Source organism: Danio rerio, chromosome 20, assembly GCF_049306965.1.
Source record: "Danio rerio strain Tuebingen ecotype United States chromosome 20, GRCz12tu, whole genome shotgun sequence".
Taxonomy (NCBI): Eukaryota; Metazoa; Chordata; class Actinopteri; order Cypriniformes; family Danionidae; genus Danio; species Danio rerio.
Window position 1 is genome coordinate 5421700 of NC_133195.1, and position 26724 is coordinate 5448423.

General features: G+C 34.9%; 1 protein-coding gene across 4 annotated transcripts; it reads right to left on the reverse strand.

The window, feature by feature from the left end:
• Positions 1-1885: 1885 nt before the first annotated feature.
• Positions 1886-26459, reverse strand: cyp46a1.3 (cytochrome P450, family 46, subfamily A, polypeptide 1, tandem duplicate 3). Of its 4 annotated transcripts, none has more exons than XM_073933198.1 (15): positions 26294-26459; positions 26095-26172; positions 23108-23189; positions 22956-23029; positions 20554-20640; positions 20334-20472; positions 20122-20235; positions 19867-20023; positions 17787-17858; positions 13954-14026; positions 13549-13633; positions 13353-13463; positions 11049-11137; positions 9829-9895; positions 1886-3317 (listed from the first exon to the last, which is right to left on the reverse strand). In XM_073933198.1, exons 1-15 carry the CDS (start codon positions 26425-26427, stop codon positions 3180-3182), a joined length of 1500 nt encoding a protein of 499 aa, XP_073789299.1. In that variant the 5' UTR covers positions 26428-26459; the 3' UTR covers positions 1886-3179.
• Positions 26460-26724: the final 265 nt, after the last annotated feature.

A 26724-nucleotide genomic window follows, 5' to 3' on the forward strand; every position in this document is an offset into this window, starting at 1 on the left:
TAAAGGGACATGGTCAGAAACAATACTCAGGTAAGCTGTGACGTTGACACCATGCTCAATTGGTACTAATGGGGCCAAAATGTGCCAGAAAGTATCCCCACACCATTACACCAACACCGCAGCATGAACTGTTGATACAAGGCAGGATGGATCCATGCTTTCATGTTGTTGATGCCAAATTCTGACCCGACCCTCCGAAAGTTGGTGCAGAAATCAAGACTCATCAGACCAGGCAACATTTTTCCAATCTTCTATTGTCCAGTTTTGGTGAGTCTTCTGCTGTAGCCCATCTGCTTCAAGGTGTGTGTTCAGAGATGCTCTTCTGCAGGCTTCGGTTGTAACGAGTGGTTATTTGCGTTACTATTGCCTTTCTATCAGCTCGAACCAGTCAGGTTGTTCTCCACTAACCTCAAGCATCAGCGAGGCATTTGTACCCACAGAATTGCAGCTCACAGATATTTTTAATTTTTTGCATCATTCTCTGTAAGCTCTATATGGCCGTGCATGAAAATCCCAATAGATCAGCAGTTTCTGAAATACTCAGACCAACAACTATGTCACTTAAATTACTTTTCTTCCCCATTCTGATGCTGTTTGTATTGCAGCAGATTGTCTTGACTATGTCTACATGACTAAATGCATTGAGTTGCTGCCCTAATGTTGGCTGATTAGAAACAAGCAGTTGGACAGGTGTACCTAATAAAGTGTTCATTTGAATAGTTTATTAATCATTCACTTGTTCTGAATAATCTTAAAAAAACACCAACTAAACAATACAATACTATTATAGTGGCTAAAATTAATCATTAAATTATGAAAATACCATCAAGCACATTATACAAGTACTTATACAGTTGAAGTCAGAATTATTACGCCCCATTCACACGGGGCGTCAGCGTCAACGCTTCCCATTCACTTTGAATGGGTGACGTCATGCGTTGCCGAACTGCATTGTGGATCCGTCGGCGCCGCTTCAGAGGCGTTGCTCGCGGCAGAAGTTGGGACTAGCTCAACTTTTCAAGCGCCGATGGAAGCGTCAGCCAATCAGATCGCTGAATGCAAATATGGCAGCTAGACAGGGGCCTATTGCTGACTGAATTTCATTGGCTGACGCTGCGATGATTACGTTACGCCCTATTCACACGGGGCTTCAGCGTCAACGCTTGACAGAGTGCGTGTCTGAAGTTGGAGCTGAAACGATCGTCATAGAAGCGTCAGCCAATGAAATTTAGTCAGCAATAGGCCACTGTCTGAGCTGGTGTATTTGCATACAGCGATCTGATTGGCTGACGCTTCCGTCGGCGCTTGAAAAGTTGAGCTGGTTCCAACTTCTGCAGCGAGGAACGCTTCTGAAGCGGCGCCGACGGATCCACAATGCAGTTCGGCAACGCCTGACGTCACCCATTCAAAGTGAATGGGAAGCGTTGATGCTGACGCCCCGTGTGAATAGGGCGTAGCCTCAACTTCAGGCACGCCTTCAGTCAAGTGTTGACGCTGAAGCCCTTTGTGAATAGGGCGTTAGCCCCCTTTTGATTTTATTTTCTTTTTTTAAATATTTCCCAAATTATGTCTAACAGAGCAAGAAAATTTTCACAGTATGTCTGATAATATTTTTTCTTCTGAAGAAAGTCTTATTTGTTTTAATTCGGCTAGAATTAAACAGTTTTAAATAAATAAAAAAAACATTTTAAGGTCAAAATTATTAGCCCCTTTAAGCTATTTTACTCAATAGTCTACAGAACAAACCACTATTATACAATAACCTGCCTAGTTAAGTCTTTAAATGTCACTTTAAGCAGTATAGAATTGTCTTGAAAAATATCTAGTCAAATATTACTTACTGTCATTATGGCAAATGTAATGTGTGGGTGAGTCGGAGACAGTATAAGAATGCAGAAGTTTTATTAAGGGGTTTAGACAGAGACATCAGTGAGTAAACAGTTGGAAAGCCAGCAACAAATAAGCAGTCCAATCCAGTCAACAAACACAGCGGCAAATCCAGACAACGTAGTGAGAGTGCAGGCAGAGGTAATATAATAACTATCAGTCCAAAACAGATCAACAAACACAGGGGCAAATCAGGCAGGCAAAAGTTCAAGGCAACAATAAGCAGTCCTAAACAGAGCAAGAGGGCAAAGACAGATAACGTACTTGTTAAAGGCAAGCAGGGTCATACACAGGCAAGCAGTCATGAAAGTCTCTAGGAAAACCGCTTGGTAACGCAGGTAGACTGGCAATACTTCACAAGGAAGCATGGCCTGAGCTCTTGCTAAAATACAGCACAATAAGGAAGTGACTGCAGAGGGTGAGGAGCTGAGTCAGTAGTTGGGCGAGGGCTCCCTCTGCTGGCGTGGCCTTACAGGTAAAATAAAGCAGTTATTAGAAATGAGTTATTAAAACTATTATGTTTAGAAATGTGTTGAAAAAATCTGCTCTTTGTTAAAACATAAATTAAGGAAAAAACTTAACGGGGGCTAATAATTCAGGGGGTTTAATAATTCTGATTTCTGTATTTGTTCTGCTTCTACAGAAGCACCATGTAAAATGATTATGTGCATTGATTCTTTTACATCTTAGTGTTGTTAAACGATTAATCATGTACAAAATAAAAGATTTATATTTACATATTATGTGCGTGTTCTGTGTATATTTTTTTGTGAACAAATAAATGTGCACACATACATTTATATACACTGTAGACAATTATTGCTGCCTTACATTTTTTTTTAGTTGAACTTTTCTAGTCACCTCAACTTAATTCACAGGTGTAAAATCCAGTTCCTGGAAAACTTATTGGATTGACTTACATCAAACAAACAAACTTTAAAAAAGTTGTTGAAACCTGATTAACTTGTTAGAATAAATTAAAGCAACATCACGGAGCTGATTAAAGCTGATTGAGGGCACGTTGTAGAATGAACTGCTTGTATTTGAACGAAACTTCAAATTTCAAAATCAAAATCTGATCAAATTCACACTTGATTTGAGTTGATTTGAGCTGAACCAACACTAAACTTACTTGATCTGAACAGTGACACAGATGTTTCACTCAATCTTCTTTGACATAATATGTTAAACAGCATTATACAAACAAAAGTAATTTAACTGTAGTCATGTAATGATCTCATAATCGTTTAAAAAAATATAACAGTTGTCACAAAGCAAGTGCTTTAAACATCTTATAACTGCTTAATGTTGCAGATCACTCCGCTCTTGGGTCGCAGCGTTCCGATGTCTTTAATCTCGAAAGACTGTCCAGGGACCAGACTGAACTCAAATCTCTGGAGCAGTTTGGCAAGCACAACTTTTGCCTCCATCTAAATGCAGAAAACAGTGGTGAAGATGACAGCAAATTTGGCAATCAGCAGCTTAAAATTCTGATAGGGAGGTTTCAATTTGTGTGTGAGATATAAGGACATACATTTGTATAATGGGGTGGAAATGATGGCAATTAAAAGAAGAAGGTGACTTTTAAGTAGGTGATTTTTAAAAGACTTATAAATCATACAGAATTAACTGATTAAACACTTAAAGCATAGAATATATAATTTTAGCACTTAGTATATTATTAGGTGTATGGAGTGTATCATGTATCAAGTGTGCATATGTATGGACTGTCTCATGTGTGCTTATGTATGTAATGTATAGTATGTATCAAGTTTGCATATGTATGAAGTGTATCACGTATAGTATGTATCATGTGCGCATATGTATGAAGTGTATCATGTATGTATCATGTGTGCATATGTATGGAGTGTATCATGTATAGTATGTATCATGTGTGCATATGTATGAAGTGTATCATGTGCAGTAAGTATGATGTGTGCATATGTATGAAGTGTATCATGTATAGTATGTATCATTTGTGCATATGTATGAAGTGTATCATGTATAGTATGTATCATGTGTGCATATGTATAAAGTGTATCATGTATAGTATGTATCATGTGTGCATATATATGGAGTGTATCATGTATAGTATGTATCATGTGTGCATATGTATGGAGTGTCTCATGTATAGTATGTATCATGTGTGCATATGTATGGAGTGTATCATGTATAGTATGTATCATGTGTGCATATGTATGAAGTGTATCATGTATAGTATGTATCATGTGTGCATATGTATGAAGTGTATCATGTATAGTATGTATCATGTGTGCATATGTATGGAGTGTATCATGTATAGTATGTATCATGTGTGCATATGTATGAAGTGTCTCATGTATAGTATGTATCATGTGTGCATATGTATGAAGTGTCTCATGTATAGTATGTATCATGTGTGCATATGTATGGAGTGTATCATGTATAGTATGTATCATGTGTGCATATGTATGAAGTGTATCATGTATAGTATGTATCATGTGTGCATATGTATGAAGTGTATCATGTATAGTTAGTATCATGTGTGCATATCTATGGAATGTATAGTAAGTATCAAGTGTGCATATGTATGGGGTGTATCATGTGTGCATATGTATGGAGTGTATCATGTATAGTATGTATCAAGTGTGCATATATGGGGTGTATCATGTGTGCATATGTATGGAGTGTATCATGTATAGTATTTATCATGTGTGCATATGTATGGAGTGTATCATGTATAGTATGTATCATGTGTGCATATGTATGGAGTGTATCATGTATAGTATGTATCATGTGTGTATATGTATGAAGTGTATCATGTATAGTATGTATCATGTGTGCATATGTATGGAGTGTATCATGTATAGTATGTATCATGTGTGCATATGTATGAAGTGTATCATGTATAGTATGTATCATGTGTGCATATGTATGGAGTGTATCATGTATAGTATGTATCATGTGTGCATATGTATGGAGTGTCTCATGTATAGTATGTATCATGTGTGCATATGTATGGAATGTGTACTGTATGTGTAGTATGTATCATGTGTGCATATGTATGGAGTGTATCATGTATAGTATGTATCATGTGTGCATATGTATGAAGTGTATCATGTATAGTATGTATCATGTGTGCATATGTATGAAGTGTATCATGTATAGTATGTATCATGTGTGCATAAGTATGGAGTGTATCATGTATAGTATGTATCATGTGTGCATATGTATGAAGTGTCTCATGTATAGTATGTATCATGTGTGCATATGTATGAAGTGTCTCATGTATAGTATGTATCATGTGTGCATATGTATGGAGTGTATCATGTATAGTATGTATCATGTGTGCATATGTATGAAGTGTATCATGTATAGTATGTATCATGTGTGCATATGTATGAAGTGTATCATGTATAGTTAGTATCATGTGTGCATATCTATGGAATGTATAGTAAGTATCAAGTGTGCATATGTATGGGGTGTATCATGTGTGCATATGTTTGGAGTGTATCATGTATAGTATGTATCAAGTGTGCATATATGGGGTGTATCATGTGTGCATATGTATGGAGTGTATCATGTATAGTATTTATCATGTGTGCATATGTATGGAGTGTATCATGTATAGTATGTATGTTTATCAGCTCTCTGTGGCGTAGTGGTTAAGCAACTGGACTTCCACACCAGAGACCTGGGTTCAATCCCAGATCCTGACATGAGTGTGCTGTGTATATGTGTAATGTAAATGTATAGTATGTATCATGTGTGCATATGTAAGGAGTGTGTAATGTATATGTATATAATGTGTCATGTGTGCATATTTAAGAAGTGTGTGTATATGTACGAAGTGTATAATGTTTATGTATATAATGTATCATGTGTGCATATTTATGGAGTGTATAGTATGTATCATATGTGCATATGTTTATTTCGTTATAGAACGTATTAATTATTAGTTGATTAATTTTATATATATATAAATTTATATATATATATATATATATATATATATATATATATATATATATATATATATAAACAGATTATATATATATATATATATATATATATATATATATATATATATATATATATATATATATATATATATACACATACAGATTTGTGTTTTGTTTATGCATTTGGAGCTATGTTGTGTTGCGCGCTGTGGAGCATGCGCAGCTTTCTCTCTCCCTCTCTCTCCCTCCTTCTAGAGCTGCGCTTGATTGCGGTCCAGCTGTGTTGCGAGAGAGAGCGTATATAAGCTGGAGGAGAGGAACAATGGAGAGATCTTTCTGCTCGGTGCAGGTCGCAAATCTCCGTTGTCGTTGCCGCCGCTGTTGTTCCGAGCGACTCCTATCTCCTGCCCCAGATTGTTGGTTGACTTGGTGTGATAATTGATCGGTTTCTTTTACTGACAATTTAATTCTTTTCTAAATGGCTCGCTGTTAAATCTGAGCCTGTTTGCTTTTCACTGATTATATATATATATATATATATATTATTTTGGTTAGAAACAGAAGCGGTAGGTTGGGAATCGCTATTTACTTTAAAATGTTTTCTCCTGGTTTGTGGCAGCGAGGGAGAAAGGGAAGTTTGCTATAATTTTATTTGAGGCACTTTTATTTGAGCAGGTAAGTTAGAATTATTTCTCCGCAAGTTAGCTGTCTTTTGGTTTATTATTTTGGCCTGGATTCCCTTTCGAAGAGATGCTTCTATCCTTGTTGTCTAAGAAAATAATAAATCTTGTTACTACTTGATAAGCATGTGATTATCATGTATAGTATGTATCATGTGTGCATATGTATGGAGTGTATCATGTATAGTATGTAACATGCATATGTATGGAATGTGTATGTATCATGTGTGCATATGTATGGAGTGTATCATGTAACGTGTGTATAAGTATGGAGTGTATCAAGTCATATTGTTGCATGGATTTATCAGCTTTCTGTGGCGTAGTGGTTAAGCAACTGGACTATCACTCCAGAGACCCAGGTTCAATCCCACACCATGACATGACTGTGTTGTATATCATGTGTGTGTATGCAATGTAAATGTGTAGTATGTATCATGTGTACATATGTAAGGAGTGTATAATGTATATGTATATCATGTGTGCATATATAAGAAGTGTATAATGTGTATGTATATAATGTATCGTGTGTATATGTAAGGAGTGTATAATGTATATGTTTATTATGTATTGTGTGCATTTGTATAGATTTTAGAATGTAAATGTTTAGTATTTATCATGTGTGCAAATGTATAGAATGTGTATGTATCATGTGTGCATATGTATGGAGTGTATATGTATAGTATGTATCAACTGTGCATGTTTATGGAGTGTATCATGTGTGCATATATATGGAATGTATAGGATGCATCAAATGTGTATATGTATGGAGTGTATCATGTATAGTATGTATCATGTGTGCTTATGTATGGAGTGTATATGTATAGTATGTATCATGTCTGCATATGTATGGAGTGTATCATGTCTGCATATGTATGAAGTGTATTATGTGTGCATATCTATGCAATGTATAGTATATATCAAGTGTGCATATGTATGGGGTGTATCATGGTGCAAGATCATCTACTTCTTGTAGCCTAGTGGATAAGTCACTGGACTTACACACCAGAGACCCGGGTTCTATCTCAGAGCCTTACACAGTTGTGTCCTGGATCATGTTTTGTAGAAAGAATCATTTATGTAATGTAAATGTATAGTATATATCGTGTGCATATGTATGGAATGTGTATATATCATGTGTGCATTTGTATGGAATGTATTATGTGTGCATATGTTTGGACTGTATCATGTGGGCATATTTATGTAATGTATAGTATGTATCAAGTGTGCATAAGTATGGAGTGTATCATGTATAGTATGTAACCTGTGCATATGTATGGAATGTGAATGTATTATCAGCTCTCTGTGGCGTAGTGGTTAAGCAACTAGACTTTCAAACCAGAGACCCGGGTTCAATCCCAGACCCTGACATGACTGTGATGTGTATCATGTGTATGTGTGTAATGTAAATGTATAGTATGTATCATGTGTGCATATGTAAGGAGTGTATAATGTATTTGTGTATCATGTGTGCATATGTAAGGAGTGTATAATGTATATGTATATAATGCATCATGTGTGCATATGTAAGAAGTGTGTAATGTGAATGTATCATATGTAAGAAGTGTATAATGTGTATAATATATCATGTGTGCATATTTATGGAGTGTATCATGTGTGTATAAGTATAGAGTGCATCAAGTCCTATCGTTGTATGGGATATTTTTTGATTTTATAATGAGTGTAACAGGTGTGTATATGTACAGTATGTATCATGTGAAATTTTTTTTGTAATTTTACGGTTTTAATTTTTTAAATTGCAGCTAAAGAGAAGACACTCTGATCCTGTTTCAGTCCTTCACGGTGTTCCCCAAAGGTCAGTATTGGGGCCACTTTTATTTATTAGTTATATCTTACCCCTCGGTCATATATTTTGTTCTTATGGCATACATTTTCATTTTTATGCAGACGATACCCAAGTTTATATCTCCACAAAACCTACAACATCTCACCCCCTTTAATCAAGTCCTGTCTATTTATATCAAATGTGTCATTTAGTATAATATTGTCATCTCTGTTCCTGTAAGTGTTTTGGTGTAAATAAAAATGTGTTCTTGATAATTCCTGTAATTCCTGCTTGTGTGAGTGAGCAACAGTGACAGATACGTTTGCAGGAGCTGCATTATCATTGTATAAATGTGATGTAATCTTCTCCAGCTGAACCTCGCAAAAACGGAAATGCTTGTAGTTTCTGCCAACCTGACTCTACACCATAACTTTTCAATCCAGATGGATGGGGCAACCATTACTGCATCCAAAATGGCGAAAAGCCTTGGAGTAACGATTGATGACCAACTAAACTTCTCTGACCACATTTCTAGAACTGCTCGATCGTGCAGATTCGCACTCTATAACATCAGAAAGATCCGACCCTTCTTATATGAACATGCAGCTCAACTCCTTGTTCAAGCTCTTGTTCTCTCCAAACTGGATTACTGCAACTCTCTACTAGCTGGGCTTCCAGCTAACTCTATCAAGCCTCTTCAACTGCTCCAGAACGCAGCAGCACGAGTGGTCTTCAATGAACCTAAACGAGCACATGTCACTCCACTGCTAGTCCGTTTGCACTGGCTGCCAGTTGCTGCTCGCATCAAATTCAAAGCTCTGATGTTTGCCTATAAAGTGACTTCTGGACTTGCTCCTTCTTATCTGCTCTCACTTCTGCAGATCTATGTGCCCTCCAGAAACTTGTGTTCTGTGAATGAACATCGCCTCGTGGTTCCATCCCAAAGAGGGAAGAAATCACTTTCGCTCACGCTCACGCTCAATCTGCCCAGTTGGTGGAATGAACTCCCTAACTGCATAAGAACGGCAGAGTCACTCGCTATTTTCAAGAAACGACTAAAAACTCAATTATTTAGTCTCCACTTCACTTCCTAATCTGCAATTGCCTCTGAATATCACACTAACTGTACAAAAAAAAAAAAAAAAATACTAATATTACTAATACTTTCCTTCTTAGACTTTACAGACCTGAAACTTGCCTACAGCACTTATTCATTGTTGCTCTTAGTTGTGTAAATTGCTTCCTTGTCCTCATTTGTAAGTCGCTTTGGATAAAAGCGTCTGCTAAATGACTAAATGTAAATGTAAAGAATCCCCAAAAAATAACTATTTTAATAATAATAACTATGACAACAATAATAATGAAACTGTAGGGTGACACAGTCTATTTTTCAAAGGGTGCTTTTCTACATGGTGTAGAAAATTCAATTTCTACAGTATTAAACCTATTATGCCTATCCAATGTCTCTACAAATCACAAAAACAAACTGGTGTGCACTTATTCATGTGTGTGTGTAGGTGTGTGTGCATGTCATCACCTGTGAGAAGACTTGCCCCAGACAGGATCTTGGACCAAGTGAAAATGGGTAGTAGCAGTAGTAAGGCCTGTCGGGTAAGAACACAGTTTGAAATGATAAAATACCGTGCTTTATTGTCACACTTTACAACACCACTGTCATGATAACCAGCGATCTACAACCACTAGAGTTTGTTGGTAAACATTCACACTCACACAAACTACAAATCCGACCGTTCATGGACTACAACTTCATACATGCACTCCGTTCATCAAGTACTGCTCAAACACAAAGGCTGCGTCCGAAACCGCCTACTACTCAGTAGGTACTGCATTTGAATTTGAACGTACTACTCGGCCATTAGAAAAGTACGTTCTATACAGTATGAATGTGAAAAGTATGAATGGAATTCGGAAGTGTGTTCAGAAAGCAGAGAGACGCCATATTGTGTTGCCAACCGTAATTAAAACAAGTTGAAGAAGAAGAATTGTTTGGAGACATGGGTTATCAGTGTTGTGTTTATAAATGTGCTGTAAGGAAGGTTTTGTTTTCAATTCCTCGCTATGAGAGCGCAGCTGGACTCACGTGTGGATTACAGTGGTCTGCTAACAAGCAACTAAAATGCATTTGTAAGGAATATTTTTTACCCGAGAGCTATTCGCATCTGGAAATGGAAAAATTCGGAATTGCCGCTCATCTCCTTAAAAAAAAGACCTGGTTCCAGTTCGTGTTTTGCCTTCAAAATCTTTTTCAAAATAAACAACTAACTTTCTGTGGTAAAGTAACTGTTTGCAGCACAGAATTATGACACATGTCGCTTAAAGATTATATAAAAGTCACATGAAAAAACTGATCACACTGCAGTCGCATTGCAAAACATCAGATGTGTGTCTGATTTAAGACTACATATGAAAGTGGCACAGATCTGACCTGAAAAGATCAGATTCCATGTGGTTTGGGCTGTTCACACTGTCATTATGTGGCACATGTGGGCAAAAAAAAAAATCAGATTCGGGCCACATTTGGCTGCAGTGTGAACGTAGCATAGGTAAACTAGGCAGGATATGGTAATTAGGCAAAAAACATTATCAGAAATACTGTGAAAATATCCTTGCTCCGTTAAATATCATTTGGGAAATAAAAAAAAAATAAAAAAAATCGAAGTAGGCTAATAATTCTGACTTCAACTTTATATATAAAATACACTAAAATGAAACTGTGATTAAATGATAATGACTTACTTTGGCGCATTCACATTAAACCTCTCTGGATCAAACTTCAACGGATCTTTGAAATGCTTTTCCAGTCTCTGGGCGACATAAGAGCTGAACTGTTTGGAAAGAATCAAAAATTGTTTAGTGGTGCATTTTTAAAAATGTATTTCTGAATTTAAAGAATAGACAGCTTTTCACATTTCCAGCTTTTGCTGTCTCGTGTGTAGATGCAGTATTAGTAACACCTCGAATAACTGTTTTCTATATATTGCTTTTGGTAAGACAAAAAAAAAAAACAATTAAATATATCATGTGTTGTGACGACCCCTTGTGGTCGTTTGTGGCTGGGGTGTGGGTGTCGGTCTGTGCATCTGTGTGTGTGTGTGTGTGTTGCAGGTCCAGCTGATTGCGCTGGGATTGAGAACACCGGTTTGTGATTGAGTTGCTCTGCTATAAATAGCGTGTTCGTTTCAGACGAGGAGAAGCTGCACGTGGAATCTGGTCACTTATCTTTCGGCTGGGATCGGTTTTGGACCTGATGGGCTAGCAACATGACCTTTGATAATAGTAAATAAATATATTTTTGTACCGCAATTGTACTCGACTTCTCCTTATTTGTGGTGACCGGTTTAGGTCATTTTTTTTTTTTTTTTTTTTTTTGCGGTACAAATGTCATAACATGTGTCCATATGTATGGAGTGTATCATGTATAGTATGTAACCTGTGCATATGTATGGAATGTGTATGTATCATGTGTGCATTTGTATGAAGTGTATGGTGTAATATGTGTGTATAGGTATGGAGTGTATTAAGTCCTATTGTTGTAGGGTTTTTCAGCTCTCTGTGGCGTAGTGGATAAGCAACTAGACTTTCAAACCAGAGACCCGGGTTCAATCCCAGACCCTGAGTGCGTTGTGTGTCATGTGTATGTGTGTAATGTATATGTAATGTATCATGTGTGCATATGTAAGAAAAGTATAATGTATATGTATATAATGTATCATGTGTGCATATGTAAGATGTGTATGTATGTAATGTGTGCATATGTACGAAATGTGCATATGTAAGGAGTGTATAATGTGTATGTATACAATGTTTCATATGTATGGAGTGTATTATGTATGAAATGTGTATGTATCATGTGTGCATATGTATTGTTACGCTATAGAACGTTTTAATTATTTGTTCATTTATTTTATATATTTTATATATCGATTTCTTTTACTGACAATTTAATTCTTTTGCAAAAAAAAACAATTAAATAACAGGTTGAGAAAGTGGTAAAATCTGAAAAAGCTTTTCTTTTTCTGGTTTGTTTTTTAAAACACTGTCAGTGGGATTTAGGGAAGTGGGTGGGTGGGTCAATAGGTGCATTAGAAAACACTATACGTTGGGTTTAGAGAAGGAGTAGGTTGTGTCAGTCGATCATTCAGTCAGTCAGTCAGTCAACAGCAGCCTCTGGTGGATTTATAGGAGAACAGCAGGTATGAATGAAACTCGCGAAAGAAAAAAAAAACAAAAACAACCTACAGCGGCCTCTGTTGGACCAGCGAAAACAAAAACTGAAAAAAAAACGTACATCCTGGGATGTATTTTGTGCTCTTCAGAAATGTCTGTAGGGCTACGTTTTCAGATTGAGCCTGGATTGGGCAAATCTGTTGGAATGATCTGAACAAGTATGCTGTTTTTGCTGTGGAATTTCTCTTGGAGGATATTTGAACTAAACTTAAATTTCCTGGGTAAAGGTATAATAAGGTACAGACCAACTCTACAGTTGTTAATTCTGTGAATATTGTGTTTGTAAATATGAGTGTTTACAGGTAACAGTATCTTTAGGAAGACTTTAAATATACCTGTGGTAGCTTTGCTGCCATTTGAGCTAATGATCTTTCTTTTTTTTTGCATAACCATATAGTGACTTATAACTCATTGATTATTAGTGTAAACACAGTCTTTATCAGACTGAATGTTACAACTATTGAAATCATCAGTGCTGTTTTGTAAAAAGGGTCTATGAACATTTCTTTCTTTCTTCATTTTAATTTAAAGCGCAGGTGTCAAACTCAGTTCCAAAAGGGCCGCAGCTCTGCACAGTTTAGTTCCAACCCTAATTAAACACACCTGATCAAACTAGTTGAGTCCTTCAGGCTTGTTTGAAACCTACAGGTGTGTGTTTGAGCAGGTTGGGAACTAAACGGTGCATGGCTTCGGCCCTCCAGGAATTGAGTTTGAAACCCCTGATTTAAAGGATTTGTACTTGTATGACTAGCCTCTGTAGGCTGGTATCTTGTGTGAACAGAACGGTCTTACAAGGAATGTGGTGATACTCACAATAACAGAAATGCCTCCAGGGATTTTAATGCCGTTTATGACCATGTCCTCATGAAGCCAGCGATTGGTTCCTGGCGCAGTCGGGTACAGACGCAGGGTTTCCTTCAACACCTGAACAACACAAAAGACCATTAAAAGAAATGGATGCTAAAAGCAACCTTTGTTCATGTCACTTGAAACAACTCTGTGGACAAACCTGAGACAAATAAGTGAATTTTCCAAGGTCTTCATATGAAATGTCTCTTTTGGTTCCAAGAACTTCATCCACCTCTGCTTTAGCTCTGCAAATGAAAAGAAGTTTGAATTCTAAAGCACTTTAATACAAAATATTTGGAACCATTCAGTATTTCGGTAGCACTTTATTTTGATGAACACACTATTAACAAGCCATTAACTAAGACTATCAGGTAAACTACCAATTATCTGCATATTAATTCAGGTAGTAGTTGGGTTTAGGAACTAGTTACATTTAGAGATGTCGAATAAGATTATACTACTAAAAAGCAGTTAATATCATAACAATAGGCAAGTAATAAGCTAGTTAATTGTGTAAATTGTTACTCAAATTATTTTAGATTGTTACCCATGTTTAAGTGTTTACCGTTTATATATCTCAGGATGTCTCCCTAATTCCATGATTGCAAACGAGAGCTGATTGGCTGTTGTCTCTTGCCCTGCAAAAGAGCAAATTGCTGGGTTGCACTTTATTTTAAGGTTTCCTTGTTACAGTGTACCTATTCTTTTAACTACTGAGACATTTTAATTAATTACCTGTACTTAACCCAGGCTCATTCTGATTATGTATTTCTATATACATTTCTGGAGAGCACCAAATATGTCCTAGGAGCTAACGTTTTCTTTGCTGTTTTTGTTGTCACGAATCCAACGGAGGCAGCTGTGTATGCTTTTTCAGATCTCATCAATTTCTCTCGAAAGTGCCATTCACGCCTGCTCTTCTCACGTAAATCCACCAGTGGCCTCTGTCGACTGACTGACCAACCAATCATCCCCAACAACCCCCCCACCCCCTCAACCCTAACCATTACCGACAGTATTTACATGACCTTTACATCCAAATAACGTTAGTAATTACAATTTACTGTACTTGTGCATGAAATATACAAAAAACATTTACAATCATAGATGTAATTACAATAGCAAAACAATGTTATTACAATATTTTTAACATAGTAATTGTCATGCTATAACAATGTTACTACATAGTAGATACATTATTATAACAATGTAACTATAATGTTATTACATAGTAATTATGATATAAAGGCATAGTAAATACATCCAAAATAAGAGTTTTTAATTACATATTTCATCTCAGACGTAATTACAATATTAAAGCAAGGTAATTACAAGGACTCTTACTTCCAGAATAAGAGTTTGTAATTACAGTTTACTTTAATTGTGCATGAAATATATAAAAAAAAACACTTTTACGATACTATCATAGATATAACTACAATAGTAAAACAATGTTATTACAGTGTTATTGCATAGTAACTACCATGTTATAACAATGTTATTACATAGTAACTTACATGTTATAACAATGTTATACAATAATAACTACAATGTTATTACAATGTAGCTATAATGTTATCACATAGCAATTATGATGTAATGGCATAGTAATTAAATCCAAAATAAAAGTTTGTAATTACAAATTTCATTTGAGACGTAATTACAATATTATAGCAATGTAATTACAAGGACTATAACATCCAAAACAAAATGTTGTAATTACTGTTTTATGTTTGTGCATGAAATATATATAAAAAACACTTGTTCAATACTATCAAAGATGTAATTACAATAGTAAAAGAATGTTATTACAATGTTTTACATAATTACCATGGTAAAACATTGTTACATAGTAATAACCATGTTATAACAATGTTATAACATAGTTATAACAATGTTATAACATAGTAATAACCATGTTATAACATTGTAGTTACTTTGTTATTACAACGTGACTATAATGTTATTACATAGTAATTATGACGTGTTGACATAGTAAATACATCCAAGATAAAAGTTTGTAATTACATATTTCATTTCAAACGTAATTACAAAATATAACAATGTAATTACAAGGACTCTTACATCCAAAATAAAAGTTTGTTATTACAGTTTACTGTACTTGTGAATGAAATATACAAAACACATTTACAATCCTATCATAGATGTAATTATAAAAGTAAAACAATGTAATTACAAGTTATTACATAGTAATTACCATGTTACAACAATGTTATTAAATAGTAAATATCATGTTACAACAATGTAATTACATATTAGTTACATTGTTGTAACAATGTTATTACATAGTAGTTACATTATTATAACTGTTATAACTAATTATGATGTAATAGCATAGTAATTACATACAAAATAAAAGTTTGTAATTACATATTTCATCTAAGACGTTACAATATTATAGCAATTATTACAATATTATAGCAATGTAATTACAAGGACTCTTGCATTAAAAATAAAAGTTTGTAATTACAGTTTACTGTATTTGTGCATGAAATATAAAAAACACTTATTCAATACTATCAAAGATGTAATTACAATAGTAAAAGAATGTTATTACAATGTTTTTACATAGTTACCATGTTAAAATAATTTTTGCATAGTAATAACCATGTTATAACAATGTTATTACATAGTAATAACCATGTTATAACATTGTAGTTACTATGTTATTACAATGTGACTATGCTGTTATTACATTGTAATTATGACGTAATGACATAGTAAATAAATCCATAATAAAAGTTTGTAATTACAGTTTACTGTATTTGTGCATGAAATATAAAAAACACTTATTCAATACTATCAAAGTATGACGTAATGACATAGTAAATACATCCAAGATAAAAGTTTGTAATCACATATTTCATTTCAAATGTAAATGTTTTTAAATGTTTTTTAATTAGTTTACTGTACTTGTGCATGAAATATACAAAAAACATTTACAATCCTATCATATATGTAATTACAATAGTAAAACAATGCTGTTACAACTTATTACATAGTAATTACCATGTTATAACAATATTATTACATAATAATTGTATTGTTATAACAATGTTATTACATAATAATTACCTTGTTATAACAATGTTTTTACATAGTAACTACAATGCTATTACAATCTAACTATAATGTAGTAACATAGTAGTTATGATGTAATGGCATAGTAATTACGTCCAAAATAAAAGTTTTTAATTACATATTTTATGGCAGATGTAATTACAACATTTTAGCAATGTAATTACAAGGACTGTTACATCCAAAATAAGTTTGTGATTACAGTTTATTGTACATGTGCATGAAATATACAAAAACACATTTACAATAATATCATAGATGTAATTACAATAGTACAACAATGTTATTACAATGCTATTACATAGTAATTACCATGTTATAACAATGTCATTACATAATAATTTCATTGTTATAACAATGTTATAACATAGTAATTACAATGTTATGGCAATGTCATTACTAGTTACAATGTTAAACGTTGTAATTAAAATGTATAGCATAGTTATTGCATAGTAATTACAATATTATATCCTTGTTTTATTGCATAATAATTACAATGTTATAACAATTTAATTATAATAATATTTTATAGTAATTATGATGTATGACATAGTAATAACATCCAAAATAAAAGTTTGTATTTACATATGTAATTTTTATATTTACATATAAGCACACAAATAATGTACTTAATGTAATTACAATGTATTGAGATAATAATTATAATAAATTGGCATAGTAATTACATCCAAAATAAAAGTTTGTAATTAGTTTACTGTACTTGTGCATAAATATATACAAAACACATTTACAATACTATCATAGATTTAATTACAATGTTATAACAATGTTATTATAACGTAGTTACAATGTTACAAGGATGTATTTACAATGTTATTACATAGTAACTATGATGAAATGACAGTAATTACATTCAAAATAAGTTTGTAATTACATATGTAATGTGTATATTTATATATAAGTACACAAATAATGTACTGGGAATATAAAAAGAAACATGTTTATAAATATTATCTTGGATGAATTTACAATAAAATGAAATAGTAATTACAATGTAACAACACAGTAACTGAAGTAATATTTTCTGTCTTTAAGTAGATATATTTGAGTCTTGCTTTGTTTACAAAATAAAGTGGATCTAATTGAGTTTGCATCATTAAATACAAGTTATAAAGGTATCACTTCTTAGTTCATATATTAAGGTTTCAGTTATGATTCTCCCCAAATCATTGCGCATAAATACGCAGATTTTTTAACAAAATTCTGCGCAGAATGGCAAAAACTGTCCACAGATTCAGACTGGCCCATGACTAAAAATCAAAGTAAGAACTAACTCACCAGCAATGAAGAAAGTCACAAAATTGTCCAACATCTGCTCATGATCTTTAGTGTTATTAACTTTCTCCTCCTCTGCAACAAATCAAAAGTGTTACCTGTTAAAATGACCTTTTATAATGTGCATATCGCCATTTTTAAGAAAAGCCAACAAATTATATCAATATAATTTAAATCCTTCTGCACACTGTTACACTACTGTAGGAGTCGAATTTTGAACATACACATTTATGAGCGACTTTAGAATTCAAGATACTGAATATGAGACATGAGACATTCTATGAGACATTCTTTAGTAAATATTTAATAAAATGTACTGTAATATATTATTGAAAATATTTAAATGTGTTTGATGGACAGCTTTTCATATATAAAGCTACATCTCGCCAAAAGAGAGCTGACTTTTTAGTTTTTTAAGTTATGTTTATATCTGTTTGAAGTTATAACAGTTTGTCTATTTTAAACATGTCAATGACACATGTCAATATTTTCCTTATCAGTGTTTCTTGGTCGGTTTGTATTTAAAGGATTGGATAACTTAAAAATGACAATTATTTTATTAAATACTCACCCTTGTGAGTATTAATCCCTTGAGACATCTTCGGGACACAAATTAAGGTCCAATCCCAATTCTATTTTTGTACCCCTTCCCCTTCCCCTTGGCCCTTAAAACCGAGTGTTGCGGTGAAGAGCTTCAAAATTTACCTCTAAGAATTGGGACAGCACTACAGCACCAGCACACATCATCAGATGTCATAGCGATCTTTTTCTTCATATGAGATCAGACGATCACGACTGCTGTAGTTATTCCAGTTGTGTTATTTTTTGGTATTTATCTTCAGGAAATCACTGAAGGCATATATTATCTTATCATAAGGATCTAATATGACAATAAGATCGTAACAGTACTGCACATTTACACAGTGGCCATACTCACCTATGTAAACACACCAAAAACAACATTAGCATTATAGCAGACACTGTAAACAGCTCATTTCCAGCCACTAGACTTTTCTGACAGGGTATTCGAGTGTCATTGAGTGTCAGAATGTTGTGGGACTGCTGTACAGGAGTTATTATTATGGATTGTAGATAACGATATTTAGCGGTTTTTATTTTAGCGTTTATTCAGACAACTTTTTGGACAATGTTTTCTTTTTCTCGTCAGCTCAAGGGTGCATGTTTACTATGGGGAGCACAACTTATTGCCATTAGAGTCCGAAAAGCAACACACAGGCATATTATTGTCCCTGTAACGAAGAGGCTAACACAGAGGGATCCATTTCCAGTACGTCCAGAACTCATATGAATCACAGGCTTATAAGGTCGATAGGCAGGCGACAAACATTCGTATATCAAAGTAGCAGGCATGGGTCATGGGTAGGCAGTAAGATGCAAGATCGGTGAGACAGTCAGGTAATCAGGGCAGGCGACAGGCAAGACAAAGTCCAGGACAATCCGGTTGGCAACAGAAGATCAGGCAAGGGTAAGTAACGCTCAGTGATGTCAGCAGGGCAGAACAAGACTTCGCAATGAAGTGAGAGCGAGATGTGTGTGTGTGTGTGAGCAGGAGTAACAAGAGTCAGGTGCAGCATAATCAGCTGTCCGAATGGGCTTGTAGGGGATGAAGTGTTTAATAGTCCAGTGATAGAGACCTCTGCTGGCCAGGGAGGGGAATGACTGGGACCGAGTCCCCAATAAACACACATCTGACGATGAAGATATTGGCGATCAAATTTGTTTGTATTATTACATACATACAAAGACTTTGCATGTTTACGATTGTAGTCACATGGACCGTTTTTTTTTTTTTTGACAAGTTTTCAGTTCCTTTTCTGGACTTGGTCATCTCTGAACTGTTGCTGTCTATGGAGGATGAGAGAGCTCTCCAATTTCTTTGAAAACACCTTAACTAGTGTTTTGAAGAAGAACAAAGGTCTCAGTGTTGTACGAGGATGAGTAAATAATAGAATCCGTTCCTTTTTGGTTAAAACTAATTAATTAACTACTTTAATTGTGAAATGAATAAATGGTGTGTGTTTATAAATGGTACCTGTTCAACAAAGTGAAAAAACTAACATACTTGCAGTTTTGAGGATTTGTGTGAGAATGTCATTGGGGACGTCCTCTCCAATTTCCACTGCTGTCTTTCTGTTTTGTATCCATTGCTCTCCCGTTTTACGTAAGAGTACAGTAGCACCTTTAGTTTCCTGTATAGCCTTCCAATTCTTGGGAAAAAACTAAAAAGGTAACACAATTTAAAAATAAAACAGGTTATACAGCATTAACCCTACTTCTTTCGTCATAATGATAATCATATTTAGATAAATTATCTTACCTTACAAAATGGGTCTCTTAGATCTAACACCATACCCTGTAAACACTGCTCTATTGCCTGCTGGAAAGGGTTGTCTGTTTGCTTAAACAAGTTCAAATCAACACCGAAAGCGACCTGTGAATGATAATGTAATCATTTAGTAATCATTAACAGCTGGTTTGATGTCTCTTGTATTAGACTTTCCTTTGAATAAGCGAAAAGAACAGTGAAACCTTGCAAATGATATCAAGTGTAACACAGTTGACCAGGTCGTGCATGACGGCAGGGGTTTTGTTGATGGCCATTTCCTCCAGCTTGTCCATCAGGCGTTCTGACATCTCATTAAAAGTGCTTATCAAGCCTCGCAAGTATCTGACAGATAAGGCAAAATCGGTCGAGGTGCATCAGAATCACATTGCAGTGTGTATCAAAGATGGTCTGTATTTGACTCACGAGCTGCTGAAGGCTGGATCCATGATTCGACGCTGCCTGTACCAGATGTCATGGTCTGTGGCTGTCACCAGGCCATACCCCAAGAACCTAAGAAGATGCAATCATGGGTAACAATTTATTTTAAGAGGGTGTTCATAAGAATCTCATGATAATCGTGACAGGATAAGATTTCATCCATGCTTAATACAACTGTCATTAAGTGTCATTTGCTCAATGATGTCACTTTAAATGCAAAGATGACATTGAGATTACATCATTACCTGTCTTTCTCTTTGTCATGACCATATGACATCATCAAAACAACATAACTTGTCATAAATCTGTCCTAAACATGATCATCATGATGTTATTGTTGTCAAGAATTGAGGAGAGGGAAAGGAGGGAGAACTCAATTGCAGAACAAAAATGGCCTTTTATTAATATTAGAATAAAATAAATGGCAACAAAAAACCGGCTGGCAGGGATGAGGGCTGAACAGGAAGGGCAGGGCTGCAGTAACATGAGTGGCAGGGAACCAGGGAGAAGCTGGAGGTACAGTTCAACGTAGGGCCAAAGGGTCAGGAGTCCCAGCAGGGGACCAGGGTAGAGCCAGAGGGACAGTCCAGGAACAAACAAGGACACACCATGGAGGAACACCAGGGATGATCCAGAGAGGATCGGACAGGGGTGGCAAGGCTGAAGGCCTGTGGGGAGTGGAGGCCCATGGAGTCAGGGTATTGTAGGCAAGGCAAGGAGTCTGGCCGGTGCAGGAAGGACAAGGAGCCAGGCTAAGGCAGCAGGGAAAGAATTCTGGGCAGTGAAGGAAGACTTAGGAGCTGGGCTGGGTTGGCAGAGCAAGGAGCCTAGGCAGTGCAGCCAGAGCAAGAAGCTTGGCTAAGGCAAAATGCAGCAAGCGTGTTTTAATCCCAGCACCAACCGAAACAACCGAAACCAACTAGACTGTAGGAACAGGAATGGCAGGGAACCAGGGAGGAAGTGAAGGGACAGTCCAAGACGGGGACAAAGGGTCAGTAACCCTGGCAGGGGACCAGGGTAGAGCTAGAGGGGTAGTCCAGGAAGGAACAGAGACACACCAGGGAGGAACAGCAGGTGATCAGACAGGATGGGAGCTGGGCTGGGGCAAAATAGACAGGAATGGCAGGGAATCAGGGGGGATCTTGAGGAAAAGACCAGGATAGAGCTGGAGGGACAGTCGAGAGAGGAACAGGAACACACCAGGGAGGAACCGCAAGGGTGATCCCGGGAGGAATGGACAGGCGTGATAAGGCTGCAGGCCCTGTCAGTGATAAGAACGTGGGACTTACTCAAGACCACACGTTCAGAACAACACAATATTTTTCTTGCTCTCAACTTTAATTGTACAAATGGGAATGGCAGGGAACCAGGTGGGACCTGGAATAACATTCTAAGGTGGGAACACAGGGTCAGGAATCCTGGTAGGGGACCAGGGTAGAGCCGAAAGAGGAACAGAGACACACCAGGGTGGAACAGCAGGGGTGATCCAAGGAGAAACAGACAGGGGTAGCAAGGCTGCAGGCCTGTGGGGGAGGTGACTGATCATGGATTCTGGGCATTGCAGGCAGGGCAAGTAGTCTGAGCGGTGCAGGCAGGACAAGAAGCCAGGTTATGGCAGCATGGCAAGAACCCAAACATAATGGTGCGAACAACCAACAAACAACCAGGACAAGCAAGCACACTCACTACAAAGACAAGAACAGATGGCTCATTCAAGACCACACGTTCAGAACGACAACAAGACGCAAGAATGACAAGACATGAGTCATTACAATTAGACCTGTGTTATGAATAATATATATTTTTACTTTTACTCTACTTCAATGATACAAATTAAACCTGCCAGTAAAATCTCATTAAATGTAATAAAATAATACAGCTCTGTTACTATTTAACAGAGTACTGACAGCTTTATTGAGAAATTTTATTGACAAATTAATTTTGTTCCACTCAAAAAGTTAGCAGAAAATATTTGTAGAGCAATTATAATGGCCTAATGTTTATGACAGATTTATGACAAAAGATTTATGACATTTATGTCAAGATTTATTACATTTATATCAAGTTTTCATGACAAAGACAGGTTGTGTTGTATTTGTGGATGTCAAGTCTTAGTAAAGTCATCTCAAACAATATCATTGTTGCATTCAAAATAACAACTGAGCTAATGACAATTAACGGTCATTGTATTAGGCATGGCTACAAACTCATCTATATTTATGTCATGTCATGATTATAAAGGTGTGATCGCAGTGTTATGAACACCTCTTCAAGTAAAGCGTCAATCATGTGACTTTTACACCACTGGCAAAGCAAAACATGAAGCAATGAGCCCTCTGATTTACAGACAACACTTACAGTAGCATTACAATGTCAGGACAATTTACCTTTTTCCAAACAAGCCAAAGAGACGTTTGTAGATAAAGGGATCTTTGAGATACTTTGGTGACATCATGATTGTCTACAAAAAAGGCAGAAATGTTTCTTTATTAGATCATGAAGCTTCTGATAAGAACATTTATTTATGTTAAATATTTACCTTTGTAGCCTCGGGGCAATGGACATTGATTATGACATAATGAAAACTGTTCAGCCTGTAGACAGGGCCATATTTTTCCGCCCTTAAAAAGAACGTAATATCAATGTTAAAAATCTTTTAGGCAAGTTTGCCTAGAGGAACAATACACTATCTTGATATTTTTATCCTATAGCGATTGTGACACTCTAAAAAACATGGGGTTAGTTTTTCTACCCAAACATTTGGGTAATTTTGGGGGGTTATTTTCAGAGTCTTGGGTAGATTCAACCCAGCTCTTTGGGTCAAATCAACTCACAGCAGGGGCTGACTGGAATACCACATATTATATACTAATTTGTTTAAATGCAATGAAAATAGTGTAACATTAACACAGATTGCTTGCGTTTTCAGATGATTAAAATGAGATTTATGCTCATAGCAGCCCTTAGTCAGACCTTTATGAATTTTAAAATTTCTTACTACCACCTTTTGTACACCTGTAATCAAAGCTGCACATCCTCCACCGTACTTCAGTGACACCAAGTCAAAACAGCACAATTTCTGGGTCATCTTTCGCGGGCATTTTTGGATCAAATTAACCTATTATATAAGTAAAAATAACCAATTATTGGGTAGAAAAAACAACCCATTTATGGCGTTAAAAATGATAACCCAATTACTTGGGTTAATTTAACCCCTGATGTGTTCTGTCCCATATTTACCCAGCAGTAGGGTTAAAAACAACCCAATTGGGGTTGTGTTTTTTAGAGTGTACTATTTTTCATTATGACTAAATGTATTACAGTCTAATAAATAGATACAGTTGAAGTCAGAATTATTAGATCTCCTGAATTATTAACCTTATTATTATTTATGTTTAACGGAGAGAAGATTTTTTCAACACATTTCTAAACATCATGGTTTTAATAACTCATTTCTAATAACTGATTTATTTTATCTTTGCTTTGATGACAGTAAATAATATTTGACTAGATATTTTTCAAGACACTTCTATACAGCTTAAAGTGACATTTAAAGGCTCAACTAGGTTAATTAGGTTAACTCAGCAGGTTAGGGTAATTAGGCAAGTTATTGTATAATGATGGTTTGTTCTGTAGACTATCACAAAAATATATAGCTTAAAGGGGCTAATAATACTTTTTTTCCCCAATATGTTTATTGATTTTTTCCTTTTCACCCCATCAACTAGGCATACAGACAACAATGCAGCCTACACAGCACATATCTACACCCTTCTTATATATATGTATATACACCCATACATACTAAAAAATAAAAAAATAAAAATTATAATAATAAATATATATATATATATATATATATATATATATATATATATATATATATATATATATATATATATATATATATATATATACATATACATACACACATATACATACATACACATACATACACACATATACGCACATACATACATATACAATATTTAAATTATATATATATGTGTGACGTAAACCATAACAGAATAATACAAAAGAAGAAAGAAAAAAAAGGAAGAAGAAAAAAAAAAGGTATTAATAAATAAAAAACATGTTTACAAACACACAATTTACATAATATTCATATATGGTTTCCAAAGATAGTCAAAGTTCTTCTGCTTGCCTTTGATGATATAAGTTATTCTCTCCAGTCCAATACAGTTCAATATTTCTTTTTTTCACATTTCTATGGATGGAGCATCCATGTGTTTCCAGTATAATGCAATAGCCCTTCTAGCTTGAAGGAAACCAAAATCCAAAATTCTTGTATTTCCAATTGTAAGATCCTTAGGATACAACCCAAGAATACAGAGCTTGGCATTTAAAGGAATTTTAATATTAAACATGTCTGACATACATTCAGTTATATCTTTCCAAAACTTTTGTATAGGGGCTAATAATACTGACCTTAAAATGTTTTTTTTTTTATTAAAAACTCCTTTTATTCTTGCCGAAATAAAACAAATAAGACTTTTTCCAAAATAAATTTTTTTTATCAGACATACTGTGAGAATTTTCTTCCTCTGTTAAACATCATTTGCAAAATATTTTAAAAATAAAAAAAATAAAAGGGGGCTAATAATTCGTACATCAAATGTATATTCATGAACTGTTGTAACAAATATTATTATAATAAGACATGTATAATAAATAACATGGTTATTTTATACAATGATTCATTTTTTTATGGTCCCACTTTATATTAAGTGGCCTCAATAACTCTTTATCGTCGTTAAATTAATCATTTGAAACAATGTAAACTTATTTTACATTGTACTTATATTTTAAAATACCAATATGTAATTACATCTGTAATTAACTTCAGTAAACACATTTATGTTTATACTTTAAAACATCCTTTTACACCTTAACTCACCCTTAAACCTATATATACACACCATCAAACCTCTGCCAAATCGTATTCTACCTCAGTAGCACAATAAGTGTTTTGCAAAGCAACATGAACAAAATATGAACATTGTATCTATTTTTTTTGTCAATGATATATATCAATACACATTCAAACAGGTCGCCTATTTATGTGCACACAAAATAAAAGTAATTATGGAGGATTTCTTGGTATTTGTGAAGACACTTAACTAAGTTAGTACAAAAAGATAATGTTGCAGTATTCTACTGATAATTTCATAGTAATCAAAAAATTTATACTTATAGGCCGAACTAACAAGGGAAATAATTCATATAATAGATGCAATACGAGGGGAAATTATGTTAAAGAAAAGACAAAAATCCAAAATAACATGGTTTTGAGAGAGGTGGAGGGACGGAGAACTGGGAAAACCGCAATATCAAGTTGTCGAAAGAGACGAGGTGCAAGTTCAGAAGGTGAACACGGTTATGACATAGTTTGTAGGTGCAAGGTGAAAGAAAGACATTAGTCATGTAAATAAACAAACAAACAAATAAATAAATAAATAAATAGGCTAAATAAATAAATTAATTAATTAAGTGTTTTGCTCTTACCATATAAGTAATAAGTCGTTCATATGTCTTTCCGACTTTGTCACTCTGTTAATAGTTGGAATATGTCCCAGCAGAAAACTGTCAGGATATCAGTTCAGTTTCACGTTAATTTATAAAGATTTCAACATTGCAAAATAAATACAAATATTAGCTGCACCAAACACATTCATGAAAAGATCAAATGATTAAACTTTCTTACTTGTCTCTAGGAGGTCCAGGTATATGATCATATTTCAGGTGAACTTGATGAATATACAGACAGTATGCAAGAAATACAACGAAAACAGCAGAAAGAAGGTAAAACAGCATATACAAGAGCCACTCCGATATCATGACGGTGCTGTCGGTTACAGTAGCTCGGCGTACTGTACGTCTGTCTGCCTTTCGGCGATCAAATGTCAAACTTGGAATGTTTTTCTTATTTCCGGGTGTTTAAGACGTGTTTCACATCGGTTTTGGCGATAGAGGGCAGTGCTAACCTTCCATTCCTACATTTCAACAAAACTTTAGGACATTTTGGACATTATAATTAGCATAATACAAGTTTTATTTTGCGGTTTATCGTCTGAAAACACACTCACACACAAAAGGTAAAAGATGTGAGAAAAGTAGCAACATAAACCAGATCTA

Excerpts from the sequence above, each read along its gene's own strand:
- cyp46a1.3 (XM_073933198.1), bottom strand. The coding sequence starts at position 26,427 with ATGATATCGGAGTGGCTCTTGTATATGCTGTTTTACCTTCTTTCTGCT. Across the intron at positions 23,030-23,107 it reads ATTGCCCCGAGGCTACAAAG|ACAATCATGATGTCACCAAA; the intron begins GTAAATATTTAA and ends CCTTTTTTGTAG. Across the intron at positions 14,027-17,786 it reads TGTGACTTTCTTCATTGCTG|GGCAAGAGACAACAGCCAAT; the intron begins GTGAGTTAGTTC and ends GCTCTTTTGCAG.